The sequence below is a fragment of the Elgaria multicarinata genome, chromosome 8 (genome assembly GCF_023053635.1).
Source record: "Elgaria multicarinata webbii isolate HBS135686 ecotype San Diego chromosome 8, rElgMul1.1.pri, whole genome shotgun sequence".
NCBI lineage: Eukaryota > Metazoa > Chordata > Lepidosauria > Squamata > Anguidae > Elgaria > Elgaria multicarinata.
In genome coordinates this window covers 14349079-14372295 of record NC_086178.1, presented here as the reverse complement: position 1 = coordinate 14372295, position 23217 = coordinate 14349079, and the positions used below count along the sequence as shown (strand labels likewise).

General features: G+C 40.9%; 1 protein-coding gene across 6 annotated transcripts in view; it reads left to right on the top strand.

Moving 5' to 3' along the window:
- ATP11B (ATPase phospholipid transporting 11B (putative)) overlaps positions 1–23217 on the top strand; it is a 508285-nt gene that overhangs the window by 65242 nt on the left and 419826 nt on the right. For 3 of the 6 annotated variants that reach the window (XR_010025712.1, XR_010025711.1, XM_063131906.1), the window contains exons 25-29: positions 1018–1156; positions 3365–3430; positions 4492–4595; positions 6233–6398; positions 19392–19525. Coding sequence is in view for 4 of the 6 variants with exons in the window: in XM_063131906.1 (XP_062987976.1) it covers positions 1018–1156; positions 3365–3430; positions 4492–4595; positions 6233–6398; positions 19392–19525 (609 nt within the window). In the remaining 2 variants the exon portion in view is untranslated. Of the gene's footprint in view, positions 1–1017; positions 1157–3364; positions 3431–4491; positions 4596–6232; positions 6399–11586; positions 11673–19391; positions 20954–23217 lie in introns of those variants that run through there. The other 3 variants (XM_063131908.1, XM_063131907.1, XM_063131904.1) reach the window with 3 other exon arrangements.

Genomic DNA, 23217 nt, shown 5'->3' with positions numbered 1-23217 from the left:
CTAACAAGAAGTACGTTGGGCTCATCTACACCAAGCAGGATATTCCACTATGAAAGCAGTATATAAAAGGCAGGAGCCACACTACTGCTTTATAGCAGTATTGAAGTGCAATGCAGGACCTACACTATTGCTTTATAGCGGTACTGAAGTGCACTGACAACTGTTGGGGCCCATGACACATCTACACCAAGCAGGATATAACACTATGAACGTGGTATATGGTATGTGTCATGGGCCCCATCAGTTGTCAGTACACTTCAATACCACTATAAAGCAGTAGTGTGGCTCCTGCCTTTTATATACCGCTGTCATATTGGAATGTCCTGCTTGGTGTAGATGAGCCCTGAATTATCTTTACATGTTATGAGGTCAGCACATCACGGTAAGAGAGAGGCCTGGTCCCATTGAGCTTTGCAATTGTGTTACTTGTTGTTCATTCCCATGTCACATAACAGACTGGCTGTTTTCAGGACTGTACCAAAATATTCAAAGATGCTCTCAGATGGAATGATAGCATGCCAAATACCTAAGGAATTAAAATTAGCCTACTGCTATTCAGCAAGTAGCAGTATTCAGCCCGAGACTTGAGATCTGTTGGAGGAGCCCTTCTCCGCATCCCACCAGCACAACACATTCACTATGTTGGGACAAGGGAGAGGGCTTTCTCTGTGGTGGCACCCCGACTGTGGAATGCCCTCCCCTTGGAGGCCCAACTGGCTCCAACGCTGATTTTATTCTGGCGTCAAGTGAAAACATGGCTTTTTAACAAAGCTTTTAATGGTTGAATTCACTAGGCGCATTGTTTTAACTGTTTTAAATGGTTTTACTGCTTTTAAATTATATATTGTTTTAACTTGGTTTATGGTTTAATTTGTTTTTAGCTGTGTATATTTACTGTTTTATACTGTCTGCTTTTATCTGTATGTCGCCCTGAGATCTTATTGATATAGGGTGGGATATAAATGTTTTAAATAAATAAATAAAGTCTTTGTACCATTTCTCCCTTCCTCTCTACAGAGACATCAGTAAAAATGCCCACTTGGGCTTTAGACCTTTCCTTTACTGGACCTTCTTGGGATTCTCTCATGCATTTGTTTTCTTCTTTGGCTCGTATCTTCTGATGGGGGAAGACACATCTTTGCTAGGAAATGGCCAGGTAAAGTAGAATGTAAACAGATTTTGCAATCATATGTTTTGATATGTTTGGAATATTTCTGGGAAGTTAATGCTACACGCTGTCAGGCACGTGTAAACTTATGTGGTTTTAGCTACTGCAGATGAGTTCTTATGCAGAGAAGAAGTAGAATTGACCTCTTATTAGGGCTGGAGGAGAAATGTCTCACTTCTCTAAGTAATGCATGAACTGGAACACAATTATCTTTCATTTTTCACACTTCTCTAAATTTTATGGTGCAGTTCTTTGGTAAAAAAAAAAAGATGTACGAACAGATCTGCATTATGGGGGAATTGCATACACAAATGCAATGAGAGGCAGACTGGCTGAGAGATTGTGACATGCCTAAAGCTACCTTGTGAGTTCATGACAGAGGCAGTGTTTGAACCAGTAAATTTCCTGGTTCACAGCTCCATCACTTAGCAACAATATTCCTTCAGCGTAGCAGGGAAGGAGCAGAGTGCTCTCATTACTACTTGTTTGTTGATGTATAGAATGGGTTATAAGAGATATTGGTGCCATCCCAGGATATATAGTTCAGTGTGTTGGTTCTCTGTTACTCAAGTGTCATTGCAATGTGATCAGCTGTTGCTAGCAATTGATACAACCTTAATACCAGTGGGTACCACTACTGTACTAATTTAGTAGTGTGTTAATCCATTGCCTTCAGCCACCTCTGAAGAAAGACTTTCTCACAAATGAGGTGTGGCATAATGATGGTCTGGGCATATTGTTGCATTACGGAAGATTTTCTTCTCTCCTTTGAAGGGATCTTTTAACTCGATCTCAGCTTGGGTAGAAAATGATAGAGTAGTTTAACCCTTAATTTTGACACTGTTGGTGTCTGCTAGGAAAGAATGACAACCGCTTTATGTAAATTCTCTATAGAATTGTTAGCCTTCCACTGTAATGCTGTACTTCGATTTTGATCTTTTAGTTTCCTTTCCCCCACTTTTTTCATGCTGTGCATGTCGTCAGATATTGAAACCTAACAGGCAAATGGTAAGAGTCTGTGCTGTAGAAATAAAAACACAGAAAACACCAGATATTTTTGTATCTGTGTTAAAGAATGCAGCATCTGTTCTCCTTGAATACATTCAAAAATAAATGGTGACAAAGTCTTGTCAGTATGTCTCATTTCAGGGGGACAAACAGCACTGTCTAAGGAGAGTCTGTTATGTGTTTGTGAAAATGCATTCCAGCAGTATGTCTATAATATAATTCTTTGACCTTTTAAAATCTCTTATTTCTCAAGTTATGTTTGTGTGGAATAGAGAAAGAGTCCCCCTACTAATCCAGTCTACATTATTCAAGAGCTGTGAGCGTCAACACACTGACAGGGGCTGTCCACACAACACACTAACCCACACTCAGTAGTTGAGTGTGGGTTGCTTTGAACCGAGGGTTGTTCGTCAAATCGTGGGTTATCATGTTGTCTGAACATAGCCAGCGTAGCTTGTTAGCTACCCTGCAGTGTGGCTTGTTAGCTACCCTGAACAACCCAACAACAAACCATGGGTTCTCAATGAAGCTTGTTCAAGAAAATAACCCATACTGCATACTTAACAAGCCCCCGTGCCTGTGTTTGGACAACATGATAACCCACAGTTCAACAAACAACCCATGGTTCAAAACAACCCACGCTCAACCACTTTCATAGTAGACTTTTGGTTCAACCATTTAAAGCTTAGAACTTCATAAGTTCTAAGACTACCGTTATTTTTGAATTTAGGAGGATGTGATTTCTAAAATCTGCGCATGATGCTGCATTGTAGAAAATCCCACCATTTTCATAATTAGAAGCTAATTGCTTTCACACTGCTGATTAGCTAGGTATTTATGCATAGTTGGCTGATCAGTGCTATTTCCCTGTAGTCTTCTTTTCTTTGGGATTTTAAACTAGTAGGGTCTTGTGAAGGAAGATTACTTGTTCTGTGGGGATCTAAATTTATAACTCATACATTTCCCCTGTTTTGCTTCACACTTTTCGTTCTTGCTTTACTGCGTTGTACTAAATGGACAAGTGAGCATTCCGCATTTCTGATATTGCAGTAGAATTAATTTCATTATTGCAGCTGTATTGCCTATAGCTGCAGTCATTACACACACAGTAGTAAATAACTTCCACCTGATTAAATGTATTACATCTTTCTTTCTTTCTTTCTTTCTTTCTTTCTTTCTTTCTTTTAGATGTTTGGAAACTGGACGTTTGGTACTCTGGTCTTCACAGTTATGGTTATAACAGTTACAATGAAGGTATATATGTATAGTTGTGACTTTGCTAGATGTTATTGTTCTTCATTTTCAAACTTTACTAAAACTGTTTTCAAAAAGAAAGATCAGACGACACACTAGACCATACTGGTTAACCAATTGGGGCTAACCATGAGGGCTTAGCATGCCGTGTTGTATAACCACATGCTGTATAAACACATTCTAACCATCTTCACTAACCACAGTCCACGGTGTGCAACAGATCTACATGTAGTTAGTGGTAGCCACAGTGAACCGTGGTTAGCATAACCATGTTCCCAAGACCCTTTTCAGATGACATGCTGAGCCAGTGTTTAAGCTAAACGTTATGGCTTAGTGTGTTGTGAATCATTCCTAACCATGGTGGCTACATAACCATGGTTTAAGCACACTCTGGACCTCTTCAGACAACACACTAAGCCATGGTTAGGCTGCTAACTGTTTTGCAGCAAGTAGTTAGTGAGCATGTTTGAACTGTGATTATGTAGCCACCATGGTTAGGAATGGCTCACACGGCACACTAAGTCGTGGTTCACATGACACACTAAGCCATAACATTTAGCTCAAAATGCTTCACCACTGTGGTTTAGTGTGTTATCTGAACAGGGCCTCACTTAATAGTTCCTGCAAAGGGGTTAGTGGTCTAATCATGGCTTAGTGTGTTGTCTGAACAGGTCCATTGTGTCGTCTGAACAGGGTCAGAGTGTTCATGTTGCAGTTCTAGTTTCAAGTTCAAACAGAATGCCAACATTTAAATCAGGGGTAGGCTGAATAGCCATCCATTATTTATGATTTAGGTCTTATGATTTCTAAGCCCATTTCCAGGTTTTGTGAACGACTGGGATTGAGAATTGCCAATAAGGCTGTGCAGAATGTGACCACAAGCAGCAATGTGGCAGCCACTAACATTCTTAATTACCTGTTAACTGTGAGATCAACGTTTTTGCCCTCCTTTGACTTGATATTTTCACCCTGTGATATTTAAAGGAAAATCATGTTTGTTAATCAAATGTCCTAGCCGTCTGAAAATGTGCCAACTTTCTTATATTGTTATGTGTTTTTAGATGGCCTTAGAGACTCATTTCTGGACGTGGATAAATCATTTTGTTACCTGGGGTTCCATTGTCTTTTACTTTATATTCTCCTTGTTCTATGGTGGAATTATCTGGTAAGTGTATGTGTGTCTGCATGTACACAAGAGAATGGAATTTACCCGTCTAACTCCTTGCGCTTGTAGTCTATGCTATTAGTGGTTGGGGTGGAGTATTCAATGAATGCACTGAAGTGGACTTCCCATGCTCTTGACCACTTTGGTAGTTGTGACCCTGCAGCCACTGCTGATATTTCTGTGCATTGATGGTGGAATAAGTGACACCAGAAAGCAAAAAGGGGCACCAGCAAGCCAAATGCATCTTCAGTGCTATGTAGCCAGAGAAACACAGCGTGCCCTGTGGACAACACCAGCAGAATAACAAATGTCAGCAGAATGACAAAAGCATTTTTTTTTAAAAAAAAAAATTAACATCTTGCTTTGGGGAAACTGGTTTAGAGATCCCTCAAAATTATCTATGTATTAAGCCTTTACAGAAGAGTTAGATGGCATTCTAGGACATACTCTTATGTAGTTTTTGCACTCCCATTCTCACACCAAGGATTTCTGCACAACCTTCTCTCCCCATCATTACACATGGCTTGAAGGATCTTGCCTGTTTGGTATTAGCTGTATTCTGCAGTAACTATCTGACTCTGGCCTCAGAGCAGGGTATTTCAGGCAATTGACCATATCCATCTCCTAACCATTCTGGTTATTTTGTTGTGGGCTTTTCATGTTCACCCAAGCTCCAAAATGTTGGGAAATTACCCATGTTAAGGGACATGCCCTTGACAAGATTCTTTATTTAGTCAAAAGGAATATGGCATGATATTCTGTGCTGTGGTTCGGCGGCTTAGTGGTGGACCTAAGGTCCAGACTTTTCTACCTCAAATTAGCCCCTACACTTTTGAACCTCTTTCCCAAAGGTGATGCATTCGACCTCAACGCTGCTGGTTCAAAACCACACACAAGCTCTGCAGTCACATTTATTCCAGTTTGTTTTTGACTCAGGCCATAGCTAGACGAGGGCTTTTCCCGGGGATCGCCCCGGGATCATCCCTGTGTCCAGATGACGCACAGGGGATCCCAGGAGCAGGGAGGGATGATCCCTCCGTTTTGCCCTACCCATCTAGCCTGGTTTGTCTGCGGTCCTGATCCCGAGACTGCGGAACGTGTGGCCGGGCGTCACGGGTTGTCCCAGCTCCTCGCGAGTAACCGCGCCCAGGGCAAAGAGGAGCTCTGTGCCCATCGGGGGGGGGGAGCGGGGATTTTTTTAAAAAACAAGCCCACTCACCTTCTGTACACGAGCGTTCATGCGCTCTGTGTTCTTTAAAAGAAAAAATGGTGGCTGCAATGTCGCACGCCGCATGTAAACCAGGGCAACGATCTCGAGATCATAAAATCACAAGATCGCCTCCCTCTGACTCCCCTCGTCTAGCTGAGGCCTAAGTTGTGCTATACTCAGAAAAATCTTTTCCTGCTGCTGAGTTTTATTTTTGGAATTGTAATCATATTTTTATTGTCATAGTCTTATAAGCCGCCTTGTGAGGGCAGTTTGTTTTGAAAGTTGGATTAAAATATAATTTAAATAAACAATAATTATTTTAGGCAGTGGTATTAATAGATACTCTGTTCTGATTTTTTTCTTCTTCTCTGTTCACTGAACTCCATTTTCTTGTCTCTTATTTTTTTTAAAAAAAAATATATTCCAGGCCATTTTTGCACACTCAAGACATGTACTTCGTATTTGTCCAGTTGCTGTCCAGTGGCTCTGCTTGGTTTGCCATAATCATCATAGTTGTCACTTGTTTGGCTTTTGATGTTGTGAAAAAAGTACTCTATGGACACCTGGAGCCCACAAGTACAGAAAAAGCCCAGGTAATTCATTTTTACATATGGTTTGTGTAGTATTAAAAGAGGAGGCCTTATTGCAGAGATGAATACATTTTCTAGCCCTTCTCTGTGTCTGGACTGAAGCCTTACCTGCAATTCTTGGTTAAATTACTGTAGTCATCTAGTATGTGAAACAGAAATTTCTTTCTACATAGCAGCTTTTAAATTGTTAATGCCAATTCTTTGTCAGTCTTTTGATTATGTTGGAATCTCAATGATAGTAATTAATATTGCCAAGGATGGATGTTTCAGAACTCTGAATATTTATATTTTGAGGTAGAGACTAATTTCTTAACGGCTAACAGGTGATTTATGTAAATTGATCTTGCTCTGGCCATGCCAATATAATTGATTACCGGCTACTTATTAGTGATGAGCGGATTACCGCAAGTGCTGACTGATGGGTGATCTTGTAATATATCAAGGGATGCTGGGAACTGTGGGGCCTACATTTTTCCACGGCTTCAGTCCCTGCGATGGCATAACCTAGATCCATTCCTATCATTTCCCCTTGCCCCTGAGCAGTTGCCTAAAGAAAAATGGTGGTGCGGGAGATATTTGGAATTCCTAAGGTAACACCATAACAGGACCTGAGGCATTTACGTATTAGGGCAAAGCCCAGACAGTCTGGCCTTCAATCTGAAATAGTCTGACGGATTGCGGGGCGTGGGGGTGGGCACAAATGCCTAAAATCTAGTATCTGGACTCCCCACTCTCCGCATTTCTGAATTTGCCACTTACTGTGCCAGGTTCCTTTAGATGTACTACTGTCTTGTACCAGTGCTTTTTGTGGGAGGCCATGATGGCCATTGTTTCTGGCACAGAATGGCCTCCATACAATGGGTTCTGGCATTTCACTGATAGGGGAGAGGCCAACTGGTGCCATGGTTCATAGGATCAGGGCATAAGCATGTATCACATCCTATAAATGTTCACCCCAAGCTTTCTTTCTACATTTCAATTTAAGTTCAGGGAACTTCCTTGGTCAATTAGCAGTTTTTTAAAATTGGCCAACACACGTGCCCTTTCCATACACCCCCATAAGACATGTGCATACTCATGTGTGTTAACACTGTCCATCACCCAGTCAAACATGTAGGGGCATAATTCCCCATTCAGCAGACCACAGCAGGATCCCGTCTCCCTCTTTCCCAGGCAAGCAAAGCTGGCGTGTAAAGGTGAGGTGCCTCCTCTGTTGCCCTTTGAGAGTGGTTTGTTCTTTCTTGATGAGAATTACATAAGAGAGCTCTTGCCAATTGCCAAAATGAAGTTCTTGGATCTGTTTGCTCTTTTGAAACCTGATTAATCCAGCAGCATTTGGCTCTTCATCGCAGTTTCTGTCTGCTTCTTCAGCCAATAACTCCCCCACTGCAGTGATATCTTTCTGGCAGTCTCCTTGAACCCTGCCTACGTCTGTTAGAAATTCTAAGTGTAGACATGGAGAACCAGACCTGCGAAAGGCATGGTGGTTCATATTAGGTAGAGCTTTGACATGGAAATGAAGAGAGGTCCTGGTTTAGACCACCTGCTAGTGTTTCCCCCCCCCCCCCTTTTTTTTATAGTGATTAACCTTGCAATCCTTGCCTGATGTTCCAAATGCCATGAAAGCTTCAAGCTATACCAGTGGCAATTCAGAAGCTGTAGCTAACTTTGCCCTTCCCAACACAGTCCATTACAGTTAATGCCCTTTTGAAGACAGGAGGATTTTGTGGCATAGAATTGGAATAACTTTCTGTACAATCAGAGTGACCCTGTTCAGACGACATGCTCAGCCACGGTGGTTAAGCATTTTGAGCTAAACATTATGGCTTAACGTGTCGTCTGAACTATTCCTAACCATGCTAGCTGCGTAACCATGTTTTAAACATGCTCACTAACCATTTGCTGCAGAAGAGTGTGCAGCCTAAGCATGGCTTAGCGTGTTGTCTGAACAGGCACAGTGACTTACAGACTGCTTTCAGTGGCAGGCTCATAAGCTGAAGGAAAGCTCCTCTGGTCATTTTAATGTGATTTCATATCTTTTGAATGCTAATATGGATAGTTGAACTATTTCCAGGTAGAGGTAAAATGTGTGTGCGTGTTTGGTGGGAATGTTTCAGAAGTGTGTATGCAATTTACTTTCTTCATCTTCTCTATGGTAGGCAGACCATAAACTTGCCCTGACTTTTGTGCCTGTGGCAGTATTGAATCTTGCTGTAAAAGTCCAATTCCTATTTCTTAAAAAATATTGTCAGCATATATTTGTGTAACTTTATTAGGCCAACTCAAATGTCACAATTTTGTGACTTTTGAACTGGTCTAGTAAGGTGTTGCACTAATATGGATTCTAAAAATTTTCTTATGGCCAGGAAAGCTACTTTTGCTTTTTGTATTATCAGCACAGCAACTGGTATTTGCAAATTATTATGATCTTCCAGTACCTTCATGGCTCTCCAACTCTGCTCACCAGTACAATGAATGAAAACTGATATTTGCAACGATGGAATGTCTCATTTAATCTGCATCAGGAAACTTCTGTCATTCTTCTCAATTGCCCAGGGAACTTTGGCTTGGTGTGGTATAGAATTATAACAAATGAAATGAGATGTTGGAAAAATACAGCCATATTAGGCCATAGCTAGACCTAAGGTTTATCCCTGGATCATCCAGGGGTCAAACCTGTTCATCTAGGTGACACACAGGGGATCCAGTGCTCAGACAGGGGTGAACCCTGGATGATCCCAGGATAAACCTTAGGTCTAGCTGTGGCCTTAGATTCATTGTCTCCTTTCCCAACTATGTGGAATCAAAGCTGCTTAAAACAGCAGTGTGGGCTTCCTGGTTCTATACAGTGGATGCGGAACGCATTCCATGCATTCAGATTATTTTCCTATTTTCCATCTGCATTGTTGCAGGCAACTCTCAAACATAACCCCATTATATGACAATGAAACTTGGTTACTTAACAGTAGCACTTCTTCTTCCAGAAGAAGTACCTTGTCTGCTATATTTTATGGCCCTACTCATCATGCAAGTAGCTCCTTCCTTTTGTTTGATCTTTCTTTTTAAATAGTATAAACTATCTTTCTGTTAAAAGTGTCTAAAAGAAGTGTGCAAGAAAACGTCAGCTTTGGTCACAATACGACTTAAGTTTGGCATTGGAGAAAAGGCTCCTCTACCTATGGGGGATGTGGGGGAGATCCCTAAACCTAGAAACCTGACATTTTGGGTAGAAGGCTAGGCTAGAACCTCTCACCTGAAGTGATAAAGCCCAGCTATGGGTTTGCATTTTTGACAATCAGTGCTACATTTGAGAGCAGATTAGAAGATTCTCTGCAAATGTTCATACCACTAAATGTGTTAACTGAAATTCCCATTGGTCAGATCTGTTCCATTACTTGTCCAGTTAGATTAGGTGGGTAAAACGTTAGTTCAACATTTATGGCTTTTAATGCCAACTTTAGCACAACATTCATGTTGAACTAAGGCCTCATCTACACCAAGCAGGATATTGCGCTATGAAAGCAGTATATAAAAGGCAGGAGCCACACTACTGTTTATAGCAGTATAGAAGTGCACTGACAACTGTTGGGGCCCATTGACACGTGATATACGACTTTCATACCACTATATCCTGCTTGGTGTGGCTCCTGCCTTTTATATACTGCTTTCATTGTGCAATATCCTGCTTGGTGTCGATGAGGCCTAAGACTGGCATTTAAAAAGCCATTATTTGAATTACAAAGGAAGCTAATTTTATGTAGAAACTAGTACATCAACTCTGAGATGAAAATGCATTGAGATCTACATCACGTCCCTCTCTAAGAGATTAGTCATGTTCTGATTTAATGTCAGTTTATGACTTGGAAGTCAAAGAAACAAATGAAAACAGACATGTACCTATTCAGGAGTGACATTAATACAGCTGAAACAAACATGCATTCATAACTGCCAGTGTGATAATCTCATAATAAATTTAATCTTGCATCAGGACAGGAATAGCTGGAACAAGATATCCTCTAGGGATGTTTTCAGTTCGTGGTTTTAATGCGCAAGTAAGAAAACATTTAATGATGATTTGTTGTGCCCAAGAGATACCAATAACCAAAGAAATGTGAAAGTAGCAGTAATTCCATTAACCATGGGTGCTGTGTCCTCTAAAGTTAATCTTTTCTAGAGACATGAACAGCCATGGTGTATTTTAACTTTGTTTCTTTTAAAAAATGTGCTTTTAATGTGTTTTTATTCTATTTTATTCTTTCACTTGATTTGTCCACCACTCTGAAATTCTTGAATGGGGAGCGGTATATAAATATTGTAAACAAAATAATGAATATAAATAAATAAATAATAATATACCAATGCTGAGCCAAATAAACATTAGATGAATACGTGAAAACCAGTTGTGTTCTCCAGTACCTCGTAATGAAAATGATACATGTGTGGGGAATCTGCTTTAAGGATGTACTCAAGGTTGAGTGTGTTCCTGAGTTCCCTAGCTCCCTGCTCTGTGTCAGGTTTGTATATCTGTGAAATATTAATATCTAGTTCTAACAGTTTGATTTGACTTCACATTGCTGCTGTGGCATCTCTTGCTGTTGCCTTCTGTACTATAACTCATTGTCGAATCGTATGAAAAGAAATGACCCATTGACCTTGCTTTTGGTAAAGTCTTGACTGAAGAACACACATGCTAGTGTTATTGTTGTGTGCAAATTCCCTTTCACATTAAATGTGAAAGTGAAGGAATGTTTAAAATGAAGATTGAATGACATGGATGGTGTTAGGAACTGACCTGCTTGTATTAAGTCTCCTATGTGTAGGAACACTGGTTTACAAAGGGGGTGGGTGGTGGGTGGGATTACAGCCAGGAAGCTGCATTCTGCACGTTTCAGCACGTGTGGCCCATAAATAAGGCAGGTATGTGTCATTTCAATTCAGTACATACTTAGTGTATTAAATTGTGAACGAAACCTTTCCTCTGCATTTGTCAAGTTATCACCCATGCCGTGTTAGGTACTGTATGTTACCATTCAGAAACCAGTGTCCCTAAGCATATGTGCTCTGCCTACGAAATTTGTCCCTGCATTTTGAAGATGTTTGTCTTTAATGATCCTGTCCTGTGCCTGTCTTTTTGAAGGATGACTTCTTCTCACTGACTTGTATGTTCCATTCCTTCTTTGTCCACTTGTAGATGTACTCCAGCAGAGTTGCTTTAAGTGACGAATGCATCGCACTGCAGCCATTGTCCAGGGCCACGAGTCAGCTGAGCAAAATTAGGTAGAGTAGGAGGGGCAGTTCTTCACCCAATTTTTATGCATGCTGAAAGTCAGCTAACCAGCACTGAGAGAGAGAGAAAAGGGAAAGAGGCATGGATACTAGCGTGTGGACTAAGAGGGCAATAACAGCAGCTCAAGTTTGTACATTTCTGACTTCCTGCCTTAGCTTTGCTCTGTGTTTGCAGGCTGAACGTAGCATGTACATATATATATGTATGTGTGTGTGTTTATATAGCTCTTATCGTGGGTATGAAGGAGAAGTTGCAAGCATGATGTTCAATATACAGAATCCAAGTCTACTCCCTGTTCTGCTATACAAGATGATTAAAACAATCCAAGCATGGTCCCAATGCTTCTGCTTAACTTGCCCATCCATGATAGCTAACAGTGCTTTCTGCATGTTGGACAGTACCAGATACAGCAAAAGAAACTGTTCTTTGTTGATTACTTTGCCTTTCTCTAATTTTATTTTATTGTTGCTTTGAAATGGGGAGGGAGAACCTCTTTGTGATAGATACATTTGTACAACTTAATATTGCGTGTTGCATTTGAGAGTATTGTGGATGTTTTACTGTAATCGGGGTTGATGGGACGGTGTTATTGAGTTGGATGAATACATTAGCGCCTGAAACATACCGCTTATGCACTTGGTCAGCTGATGAAATTCAACAGGCGTGTGACTGGAGAGAGTAAAATGTAGGAGAAAGCTATGCAAAAATATCGTGACCACTGGTTGGCCACTGTGAGAACAGAGTGCTGGTCTAGATGGACCCTTGGTCTGATCCAGCATCAGGGCACTTCTGATGTTCTTCTGAGTTTGAGGTAATGACCTGGTTCAGACATACATATCTCAGCCTAGTAAGTCAAGATATGCACAAGCCTTCTACCTGTGCCATTCCCTTCTCCCTTTTCGGAGTGTTGCAATTCAACACATTCTGCGTTTATTAACCATACTTCCCCACCATACCTGAACTGGGGAATAATGGTTACCAGGATCTTAAACCATGGTATGATGTTGGTGTAAGAGCTTGACTTGTTCAATCCTGGTAACCATTGTCTTAGTTCAGATCTGAAAAAGCTATTTTTAATTAACCCAGGAAGTGGTGAATCAGGGTGCACCGGAAAGGGATGATTTAAGGATGGAGCACACGGGCACAAGGTTCTTGCATAACTCCGCTTAAGAAGCAAATATATATACATGCAGACTGGGCCAATATCTGATGGTACAAGAAAAATCTGAAGTGGTATACAGTAGTATTCAAAAAGTCTATAGGTGTATGCAAACAACCTTTCGAATTTGACCTTGTAAAAATCTAAATAATCAGACTTCTTGTCCCTCTGCCAAGTTGTATGGCATTACAATAAGAACTAATAATGTGCCAGCACTGGTTCTGATAATTGAAAGTGCTAAAATTATAAAGCAGAATTGATTTAGTTAGTAGTGGGCAAAATGCATGTTTTCAGATTGCATTCTGACCCCAAGGTATTCTTCCACAGTACATAGCCACTTGTGCTTGTGAGCATAACCAAAGCACAAAATAATGTTTTCAGTTCCCATGATTTCTAAACTAATAGCTTATACTGAATATTGACATCTGACATTGTTGATATCTAGTGGGAAAGGTCAGGAAATGGCCAATGACTATTAAGGCCTTAGCTAGACCTAAGGTTTATCCCAGGATTGTCCCAGGGTCATCCCTGTTCATGTAAATGACACACTAGATATCCTGGGAGCAGGCAGGGATGATCCTGGGATAAACCTTAGGTCTAGCTAAGGCCTAAATCTCAAAAACCACCAAGTGCTTTTGCTGAAGGACTATGTCATCTTAATTTCCATCATGTTACTCATGCAGGTTGACATTTCCCAAGGCACATTAATGAACGTCCACATCCCAAGCTGTAGCAATAAATGATCCAATTTCTCTTCTTTAAGGGTTGTGCAATATGTGAAAGTCTAATGATATATTAAAAATGGGATGCAGAAAAATCGAATCAGAATATAGTGATGGCCTCTGTTGTTTTCCAGACATGAATTAGTCATTTCCCCACAGTTAGTGGATCCTGCTTCTCAATTTCTATGCTGCTTCTCTTCTGTTGAGAAATTTGCAAGGATTTATGTATCTTTCCTCAGAGCAAGAGCCTTCAACTAACAAAAATAATAAAGACGTTGTGTTGTAATACTTCTGAATGAAATTAAGACATTCTGGAAATGTCTGAAGAGCAGTTCACTACCTCATAGTTGTGGATATTTTCCCAGCATGCCTCAGAAAATCAGTAAAAAATTGAAACAGTGATGTCACTGAGTCATAAGCCAAAGATTTTAATGCGTCTTCAAACTTAACTGCTAATTGTCAGAATTCCCTGGCTCCCTCTGCCCCTATCAATTTTTAAAAGTTCATTTCATTTACCAAAAGGGCAAGAATCCCAGATTCCTGGCTCCTGTAGAGTCTTATTACAGAACTTATGTCATTGATAATAGGACATTCATGAAGGGCATTATGACTTCTGAAGCTCAGATGTGTCAGTGTTCTGAAGCCTGCAATAACTAACGCTAATTTCATTTTCATGCTGAATTTGGAATATGCAAGTAGTAATGCTAAAATGTATATTCTCAGTATATGTTGTGGTCACTCCTGTATTCAAACAGTATTTACTTCTTAGGATTCCAGAGCATCTAAATGAGTGCAGCTATCGCACCCTCCCACCCATGTTCCCCAGCAATTGGTGTACTAGGCATACTGCCTATGTTCCAAGAGATAGCATAGAGCCATTGGGACTAGTAGCCATTGATAGCCTTCACCTCCATAAATTTGTCCAGTCCCCTTTGAAAGCCATCTAAATAGGTGGCCATCTTGTGGAAATCAATTCCAACTATGTGCTGTGTGGAGAACTTTCTTTCACCTGTCCCAAATCTCCCACCAATCAACTGCATGGGATTACCTGGGTTCTAGTATTATATGAGAGGATACAAAATGTCTGCCTATCCACTCTCTCCACACTATACATAATTTGGTACACCTCATACAATGGTTACGGAATTACTATATTTTCCTCTGGAAAACTATGCTTTATTTTCAATCAGCATTAGCAGAATTCTTTTGAAAAGCCCCACAAGCCAGTCTATTATGGTATCAGTGACCCAAACCCATTACAGTTTGCAATTAGCAAATCTAAAATAATTGTGCAGCTTCTTGCTTTTATCAAAGCATACAGATCATGAGGTCTACAGCCCCCAAACCTTAGAAAATGTCTAAATGTAAATGATATTTTTATAGCAATGAATTCCTGGTAGTCCACCCTGAAGTTATCAACCATGAACATATTGGTAAGCAAGGTGGTTGAAGTGTACTTTTAGTAAAGGCCTATAATTTGGAGGTAACAGAGCTGTTGGATATTCTATGTGAAGAACATTATAAAAGCATAATAAACCAGTTTTTTGGAGTTCATCCTTCCTAGCCGAAACAAATGCAACAAACAGCTTGCCAGTAAGTCACTTTTTATTTTGATTGAAATCCTAAATGTGTTACGTGCTTCGCAAATTGGATTTCTTACATTATCAATACGACATTCAAAAATGAGCCATGTCAGTTTCATTTGTTTATGAATGAAGCTCTGCTGTGATTCTGAGCAAAAAATGTGTTCAACACCATTTGTGAACTGCTTGGGCGTCTGCCCCCCCCTTTTAATCCATAAGGGGGACCACGTTCAGTGAAATCATGGCAGGGGCGTATCCAGGAGTTTCCCGCCCAGTGTCTTTTGCCCATAATACTCTGCAAACCGAAGCACTACCATACGGTGCAAAGTGCTGTAGAAAGAACATCGCGACTTCCTGTGCAGTCATCAGATGCCGCTTGGCAGCCAGAGAGGGCTTGCGTGGAACTATTTCAAACAGCCTGCCCCCGCCTCAGAATAAGTTGTAGAAGAAAGGATTGTGTTTGGTTGTAGGCAGGCTTGAGGCTTTTTTAAAAATGGCCGCTATTCCTGGGCCTAGTACAGCTAGCAGAGCAGATGCTGTATAAGTCCATTGGCCCTGTCCTGCCTTCCCCAAGTCAACGCAGTAGGAAGGTCATCTTGTTCATAGCCTTCTGCTATGGGCACATTATTTATTTAAAACATTTGTATCCCGCCCTATATCACTAATCTCAGGGCGGCGTACAGTATACACTGTGCATTGTATAAGGCTAGCCCTGCGCTTCAACTGTAGGTAAGCAAAATGGGCAGTATGGCATTAGAGGTTTTACACTGGCTAGATGGCTGGGCGTTCGGTGCCGCTGCTGTCTTCACTTCAGAAGAGGAGCAGGGGGCTTTAAAAGGTCTGCTCCTTTTTCTGTCCTTTTTAGATGGAAGAAGAAAGGGGCTCACTCAGCTCAGCATATGGTTTTGCTCAAAGCAGACACAGAAGGGAAGACAGCAGGCAACTGCTGACTGACGTTCTTAGGCAGCAAGAGTGCCCGTCTTCCCTAGGTAGCTCTCTCTGTCTCTCTCTGTATGTGTCTCTCTCATGAACCCATCTTTGGTGCCCTGCCTCCTGCATTTTTCACCGTTTGACACCTTTCCAGTTTTTGTGTTTTGCTAACAAGATCACTAATATCCGGCGCATTAATGTTGTTGTTTTTTAGTTCCATTACACTGAGACCCTCCCATCCAGTGTGTAGCTGGTTTTCTTTACTGCTTATAGTCTCTCAGAGCATCTTGAATGCTACTGAGGGACTCTCAGGAGTAGGGAGGCCTGAAAGTCCTGGGTGCACAATTGATACATACAAAGCATACAGAGCCAGTGTGGCGTAGTGGCTAAAGTGTTGGGCTAGGAGTCGGGAGATCCGGGTTCTAGTCCCGACTCAGCCATGGAAACCCACTGGGTGACTTTGGGCCAGTCACAGACTCTCAGCCCAACCTACCTCACGGTTGTTGTGAGGATAAAATGGAGAGGAGGAGGATTATGTATGCCACCCTGGGTTCCTTGGAGGAAAAAAGGAGAGATATAAATGCAATAAATAATAATACCGTATTTCTTCGATTCTAAGACGCACTTTTCCCCCCATATAAACATCTTTAAAAACGGGGTGCGTCTTAGAATCGCAGGCGTGACTTAGGGGTTTTTTTTTTCTGTTGGTGGTACTGAAATTAGTGTGCGTCTTACAATCGAAGAAATACAGTAATAATAAAATGTGATTAAAAATGCAGCCTTCTCCAGCCAGGTGTCCTCCAGATATGTTGGGACTACAATTCCCATCATTCCAACCCAGCATGGTCATTCACCTTCATTTAATCATGCTAAAATATTGTAGGAAAGAGGCAGAAAAGGAAGCAGTGGAAAAATAACCCATTATTGGCAAAGAGGATTTTACTCTTTAGATCAACTGAAGTTGACGTTGTTGTTGTTTTTAATAACCATACATCTAAACCACTATGTCTCCAAATACTTGTGAATGTCTCTTAAGAATAGTTAAGACCACATAGACTTTGGTCTTAAGGTGTGTATTTAGAGAGAGTATGTTACTTTTTTATATAAAAAGACTCCTAAGATTCCTGAGATATCAAGTATGAGCAAATAAATAGGGGCACCAAAGTTTGACACAGTTGCAAAAAAACCCACACACCTGGAAATGGACAATTTTGAGAGAATGAAGGCGACATGATAAAAGTCGTCTTTACCTCCAGGGTGTGCACATGTCCTGCCTGTTCAACATCTCCTTTCACAGATTTTGGTGCTCCAGAAATCTGTTTTGCCACTCCTGATCCCAATAGTGGGATGTGTTCAGCGCGCTCAAAAACCATATACCCACAGGACGTGATTCTTCATTAAGCCATTTGATTCTTCTCTTAATCTCTTCTACTAATTCACACAGGCATGCATTTGTACTGTCTTTACTGAAACCACAGCTAATTCGAACCTGTTTTATTGCCAGGCTTTGCTAGAAAACATGCAAAGTAGTTAGCACACAATTGGAATTAGGAGGACAATGTTTGCATCTCTCTTTTTCAAAAAAGAAACAATCAAGTGTGTCGCTTTGCCCACATAGTGCTGAGTAGAGTGACTCCTCACTCCTTATCGGAGTATCGCTTTTCAAAGGAATACGGCTGGACCTTGCAGCTCTGAATCTGGCCAAATGATAAATTACCATGATGTTCAGTGCAGCTGATGTCAAACTGAACAAATAGCTATTTCCTTTCTTGAGAAAAGAGAGAATTTTAGCTACGACTGAGTTCCTCCGCAGTGTTGTGACGTTTCTAACACATTTGAAGTTTGCCAAAATTCTTAAAAGCTTTGGATAATGGGTTTCAGCTAAGATATTCATGCATGGAAGTAACTGTTGCTGTTTGCTGTTTTTTTTTTTAACCCTCAATGCCGTTATTTCTACTACTCTACTAACTAAGAAGAGCCTTTTCTTTCATTTCGGCTCTAATGTCCTGCTGCTGTTTGTCTTCCCTTGGTGCTCTCTGTTTAATGTTACTACTTTGCTTCCAGATAGAAACATACTTTTTTCCTTGCCTGGCACTCTCTGATCAAACTCTCTAATTCGCATTTGCTGTGGCCACTTCATGCAAGATGAAAAAATTGTTACTAATTTATTTATGTATTTATTACTTTTGTAACGTACATGCCTCCAAGGAGATCCGTGCCCCAAGGGGGCGATTCACATGAAGGAAGACTTCAAGTAGGATCAGCCATGGATTGTGTGAACATTCTGTTTTTATGTGCTGGTGTTATGAGTAGGTTTTGTGATGCTGGGAGGCAGAGGCATGGCAACTGGATGTGAATCAAGATCTCGGTTCTCAACTTGCATATTGAAAATTCTGCATGGTGTGCCAAAAAGCAATTTGTGTACATGATAGAGGGTGCGTAAGACCACTCTCCTACTTAAATTACGCCTCGGCACTACACAAGAAAATGGATGTCATTTGGTTGATCGTGAAATAGGTCGTGCTGTCCAGGTAGCAACAAATGTTGGCAGGCGGTCATGAATAGTCAATGCAAAATACATTCCTCTATCTTTCTATGAAGAATTTCTATTCATTGATGTAACTGTAGCAGTGACTCCCACATGTGGAGTTGGAATCCACTATGAGATCAGTGAGACTTTGGGGATAGTTTGCCAAATCAAAGCTACTATTGAGGTTATGGGTAATTGTTGACAAGGGAAAAACAAGATAACTAGGAGAAATGTATTAACCAGATTAAACAAATATAACCGGTGGAGCTTTAGTGAGGGGATAAATGATAAGTAGACCAGGGTCTAGATCCCAGAACGGCTAATCCAGCCCCAATCCAATGTTAACCAGATGTGTTGGACTACAACTCCCATTCCCAGCCAGCATGGACAGTAGTCATTTAGTCCAACACATCTGGACAAAACACCAGGTTGGGGAAGGCTATTGATCCATGTATTTTGGCATCTGACTTTTGCTATCATGTAAAGAAAATTCGCCAAATGAGTAGTAAGGTCACCAAGTGCTATCTAAGTGCTGTAGTCACTGCCATAGCTTTCATAATGTTTATAAAATCAAAAGGACCAACATGACTTGTTTGCATTATTTGCGAAAAGGATGCATGTAAGCTGGTACATACTGCATTCATGTTCCTACAATTTGTGTTGCTTTTTTTTTTTTTTTTAAGATATTTGTGAGTCATATTGGCCCAAAAATCATCATCGCCGTCATCATCCATGGCTAAATAGGCTAATCTCACTCCCTTTTTTTTTCCTGTTTTCCTCCTCAGCTTACTGAGACAGGCACAGGTGTCAACTGCTTGGACTCCATGTGTTGCTTCTCAGATGGGGAAACAGCCTGCACATCTCTTAGAAGAGTGCTGGAACGAATAATGGGAAGATGTAGCCCAACCCGCGTCAACAGGTGTGGAATTTCTCTCAATTGCCTTTGCTGCAGACGGTTCTCCTATAAACTGGAACGTGATGAGCCAGGAGCTATAGATGTCTAAGAGAATGCAGGAAACAGCCCTCATAGGCACTGTTTTAGATCTGAAAAGGTCAATATTTTTGCAGAGGGGTGGCGGAATTAAGGCTTTTGATGGGGGGAAAGAATGCAGTATCTTTGTATTATTACTTGTTCCAAACAGTTGTTGAATTTTTCTGATGACATCTTCTCTCGGAACCAGCAGCAGCTGTGTGCCTGTAGTGGCTTTGACATGCACATGATGCTTCACATAAGCAAGGTCTTCTCTCTTGTTCTCTGATCCACATGTGTGCCAATGAAAAGAACAGGGCAACCTTAGCTCACACTGAGCTTTGTGTGCGTGCTGAAGCCCTGTGGAACTTGGTTTTGTCTTTTTTTTTTTCTTCCGTGCGTATATCAACTCAGTCTTTCCTCTTGCTTCGGGTGTCCTTTTCTTTAAAATCTGAACAATTTCCTGTTTTGTTTTCCTGATTTTAGCTGCTTTGCCTTCACAAAATGGCAAACCCCTTTGTGAAATCAAAAGGCTTGTTCTTGTTTTGTTCAATGTGTGTCTGCTCAGTAGTCGTGCTACAACATCTGATTCTAGGTATACAAAAGTTGTGTTTTCTCCCCTGAAATATAACTCCCTCTGTAAAAAGAAAGGTTGGAAGATTTGCTTTGGAGGCTTTTGTTATTGTTCATTGGGAGTGTGAAAACCAATATTTTTCGATAATAGAACTTTTATATACTTCATTGAAGAAGAAGAAAAAAATCTGAACCAGAGCCAAACTGTTCCCAAATTATGATTTTTTAAAAAAATCAGCCATTTTCTACTTCTGCCAAAACTGTGTGCCACTCAGAAATAAGTGCTAAATGATTCTTAAATTGTAGGTGCTGATTTTTTTAAAGCCACTTTTCCAAAAGAGTCTTGATAAATATCCTTGATGAGTATAATTATGTCAGGCAATTTGATAATCTACAGAACGTATTTTCAATGCCATCCTCCCAATGAAAGAAGAATAAAAAGAGCAGAATGACAAATAGACAGATATATTTGCAGGGGAGAAAATCAGCTTTTGCACTTTGTTACTTTAAATGCTTCCGAATGATATCACAGCCAGCGTCATTTCTCTTGTTTCTACCTGGATCACTGAAGGGATCTTTCAAGCATCTTTTGCAATCTGGATCACAATTGGACAGGTGATCAGAAGTGTTTCCTTCTACTGATTTGAGAACCATGGAGAAGCTCTTCAGTTAGAGGATGCTCAGGTGTGGTTAGCTGTGTGCAAGGACAAATGCACGACACCACAGCCCATTTTGGGATTCAAGCCAAGGCAATGGGATTCCATTCTAATGGTCTGCTTTCAGCAGACACACGAGGCAGCTGAATTGTTTGGCTGTGATATCCTTCATGTGATTTTTCTTTTAAAAAATCATTGGGTAAATTGTGTGGACACCGTCTGCCAGTTCTTAATTGTACTTCCCAGTGTTGACCCCTGTGGTTCCTTTCTCTGTTTGTTTGTTTGTTTGTTTGTTTGTTTGTTTGTTTGAAAAGTACGTGTTAACCTCGCATTTATGGCTCCCTCTCAAGTTTTTATTAAATGCCATCATTCCGTAAAATGGGAATTGTTACAAGTCCGTCTTTTGCTTTGTTTTCTAAATAACCCAGTCTCACTTTGTATAGAGAGCAGGCATGATGTATAAAATAAAAGTTTTACTAGTTATTTTTAAAACGGGCGAAGCTATTGATTGATCTGATGCTAACTTTCTCCTCCCTCTCCCCCTCCCCCCAGTAATGGTTGCTGCTTAAGTGTATTTTCACCTGTTGGTTATTGCCTGCCCTCAGAATGCCTGCTGCCATGATGGATGATATATGGGTGGCAGGAGGGCCTGTCTATTGCAGGGTTGCCTGGTACCATGGTACAGAGTGTCTCTGTCCTTCAGCACACTGAGATACTTCGCCCACACACACACACGCTTGTCAGTGGCAGTTCAGCCATCCAATGTCGAGGCTAGAGAACGGGCTTTGTCCCCACTACAGCCGTGTCAAGTACGCCACTTCCCTTTCCTCCCAGTGGAGGCTGGTGGCTCTGATTTCAGGGAGGGGGGGCATGAATCATTCTGGATTTCACTCAGAACCCGCCAGAATGCTAAAGGAGCTCTCCTTGGTGCTGAACCCCATTCCTAAGCCGCGTACCTTGGATAGCTCCTTTGAGTTCTGGTCCATCCTGACTGAAGCCCAGAATGGATTCGCAGCATCCATCCACCCACCCCAAAATCAGAGACAACAGCCTCCACCGTTCCCCCCTGTAGGAATGACAACTATTCACTCATAGGAGGGACAAAGTGAAGAGTTGCATTTGAGGTCTCCATCGGGTTGTGGGCTAAATCTGCTTTTGGGGCGCTCCCCGACCCAATTGAACATCAGCCCTATTCCTGCTTGTATAGCCCCATTGTGCGTCCTGCTTTTTGATCATGCGAGTGTGACAGAGGGTTGGGAGCTGACAGAGAGGGAGGTGGACACACTCAGAGCTCTGTTCTGCTTTCTACATTGAGAGAGAAAAAGCCAACAAAAGGCATTAGTCCTATGCATGTTTAGACAAGGGGATGGGGAAGTTCTACAACTCCATGGATGGCTGTAGCATGCTGGGAGTTACAGGACTTTTTTTCTGTTTAATCATGCATAGGATTGCGCCCTAAATAAGATATCAGATCACAAAATGTTTTCGACTAACCATAATTCTTGCAAAGGTAGGTATAATCTGCTTCATGCTCAAGTCTGGATAAAGATTCTTATGATTTTTGCTTTTCTTTCTGGGACATCTGTAAGTGTACAACCAGCACAATGAGACTAAAGACTCCTATTTGACAGAACACTTCAGAGTTATCAAGTATCTCCTCACCTGTTTCATTAAAAAGCTAACTGATATATGGAATATGGCTTGGTGCCAACCAAAGAGCTACAGGATTTTCTGTATTGGTTTGAAATTCTGCTCAAATTTGGTTTCCGTGTAGATTATCCACTTGAAAGAGACAGAATACTGGAGGTTCCTTGGGCCAACTTTACTTTGTTTTAGGATTAGACAGTTTTAAAATGACAAAGCACTCTTCGTCAGGCAATTTGGAATTGTAGGCCAGCTCTTTAGCAATTATAGTAAATTTGTGAAACACCCAAGTTTTGATCTATAATATATTACAGTTGTGAACCGATCAGAGAGCTTCAGCTATTGGGCGATATAGCAATAGGCAATCCAAGAAGTTGGTTTCCTAAAAGCATGAATTTATTTAGCACCAGTGATGTGCTAAGTGGAGTTACACAATGTAGCCATTATTATTATTATTATTATTATTATTATTATTATTATTTATTTATTTATTTATTTATTTATTTATTTATTTATATAGCACCATCAATGTACATGGTGCTGTACAGAGTAAAACAGTAAATAGCAAGACCCTGCCGCATAGGCTTACAATCTAATAATAATAAAAAAGATCATTATGCACACACATTGCACAGATCATTATGATCTGAGTTGGCCAGGACAGTATTTGGCTTGAGTATTTCTTCCCCAAATCTTTTGGAATACTAGAATGTGCACCCAGAATAATCCCTTGTGCACATGAAGTCCGCGTGCACTTTAATGGAAGGA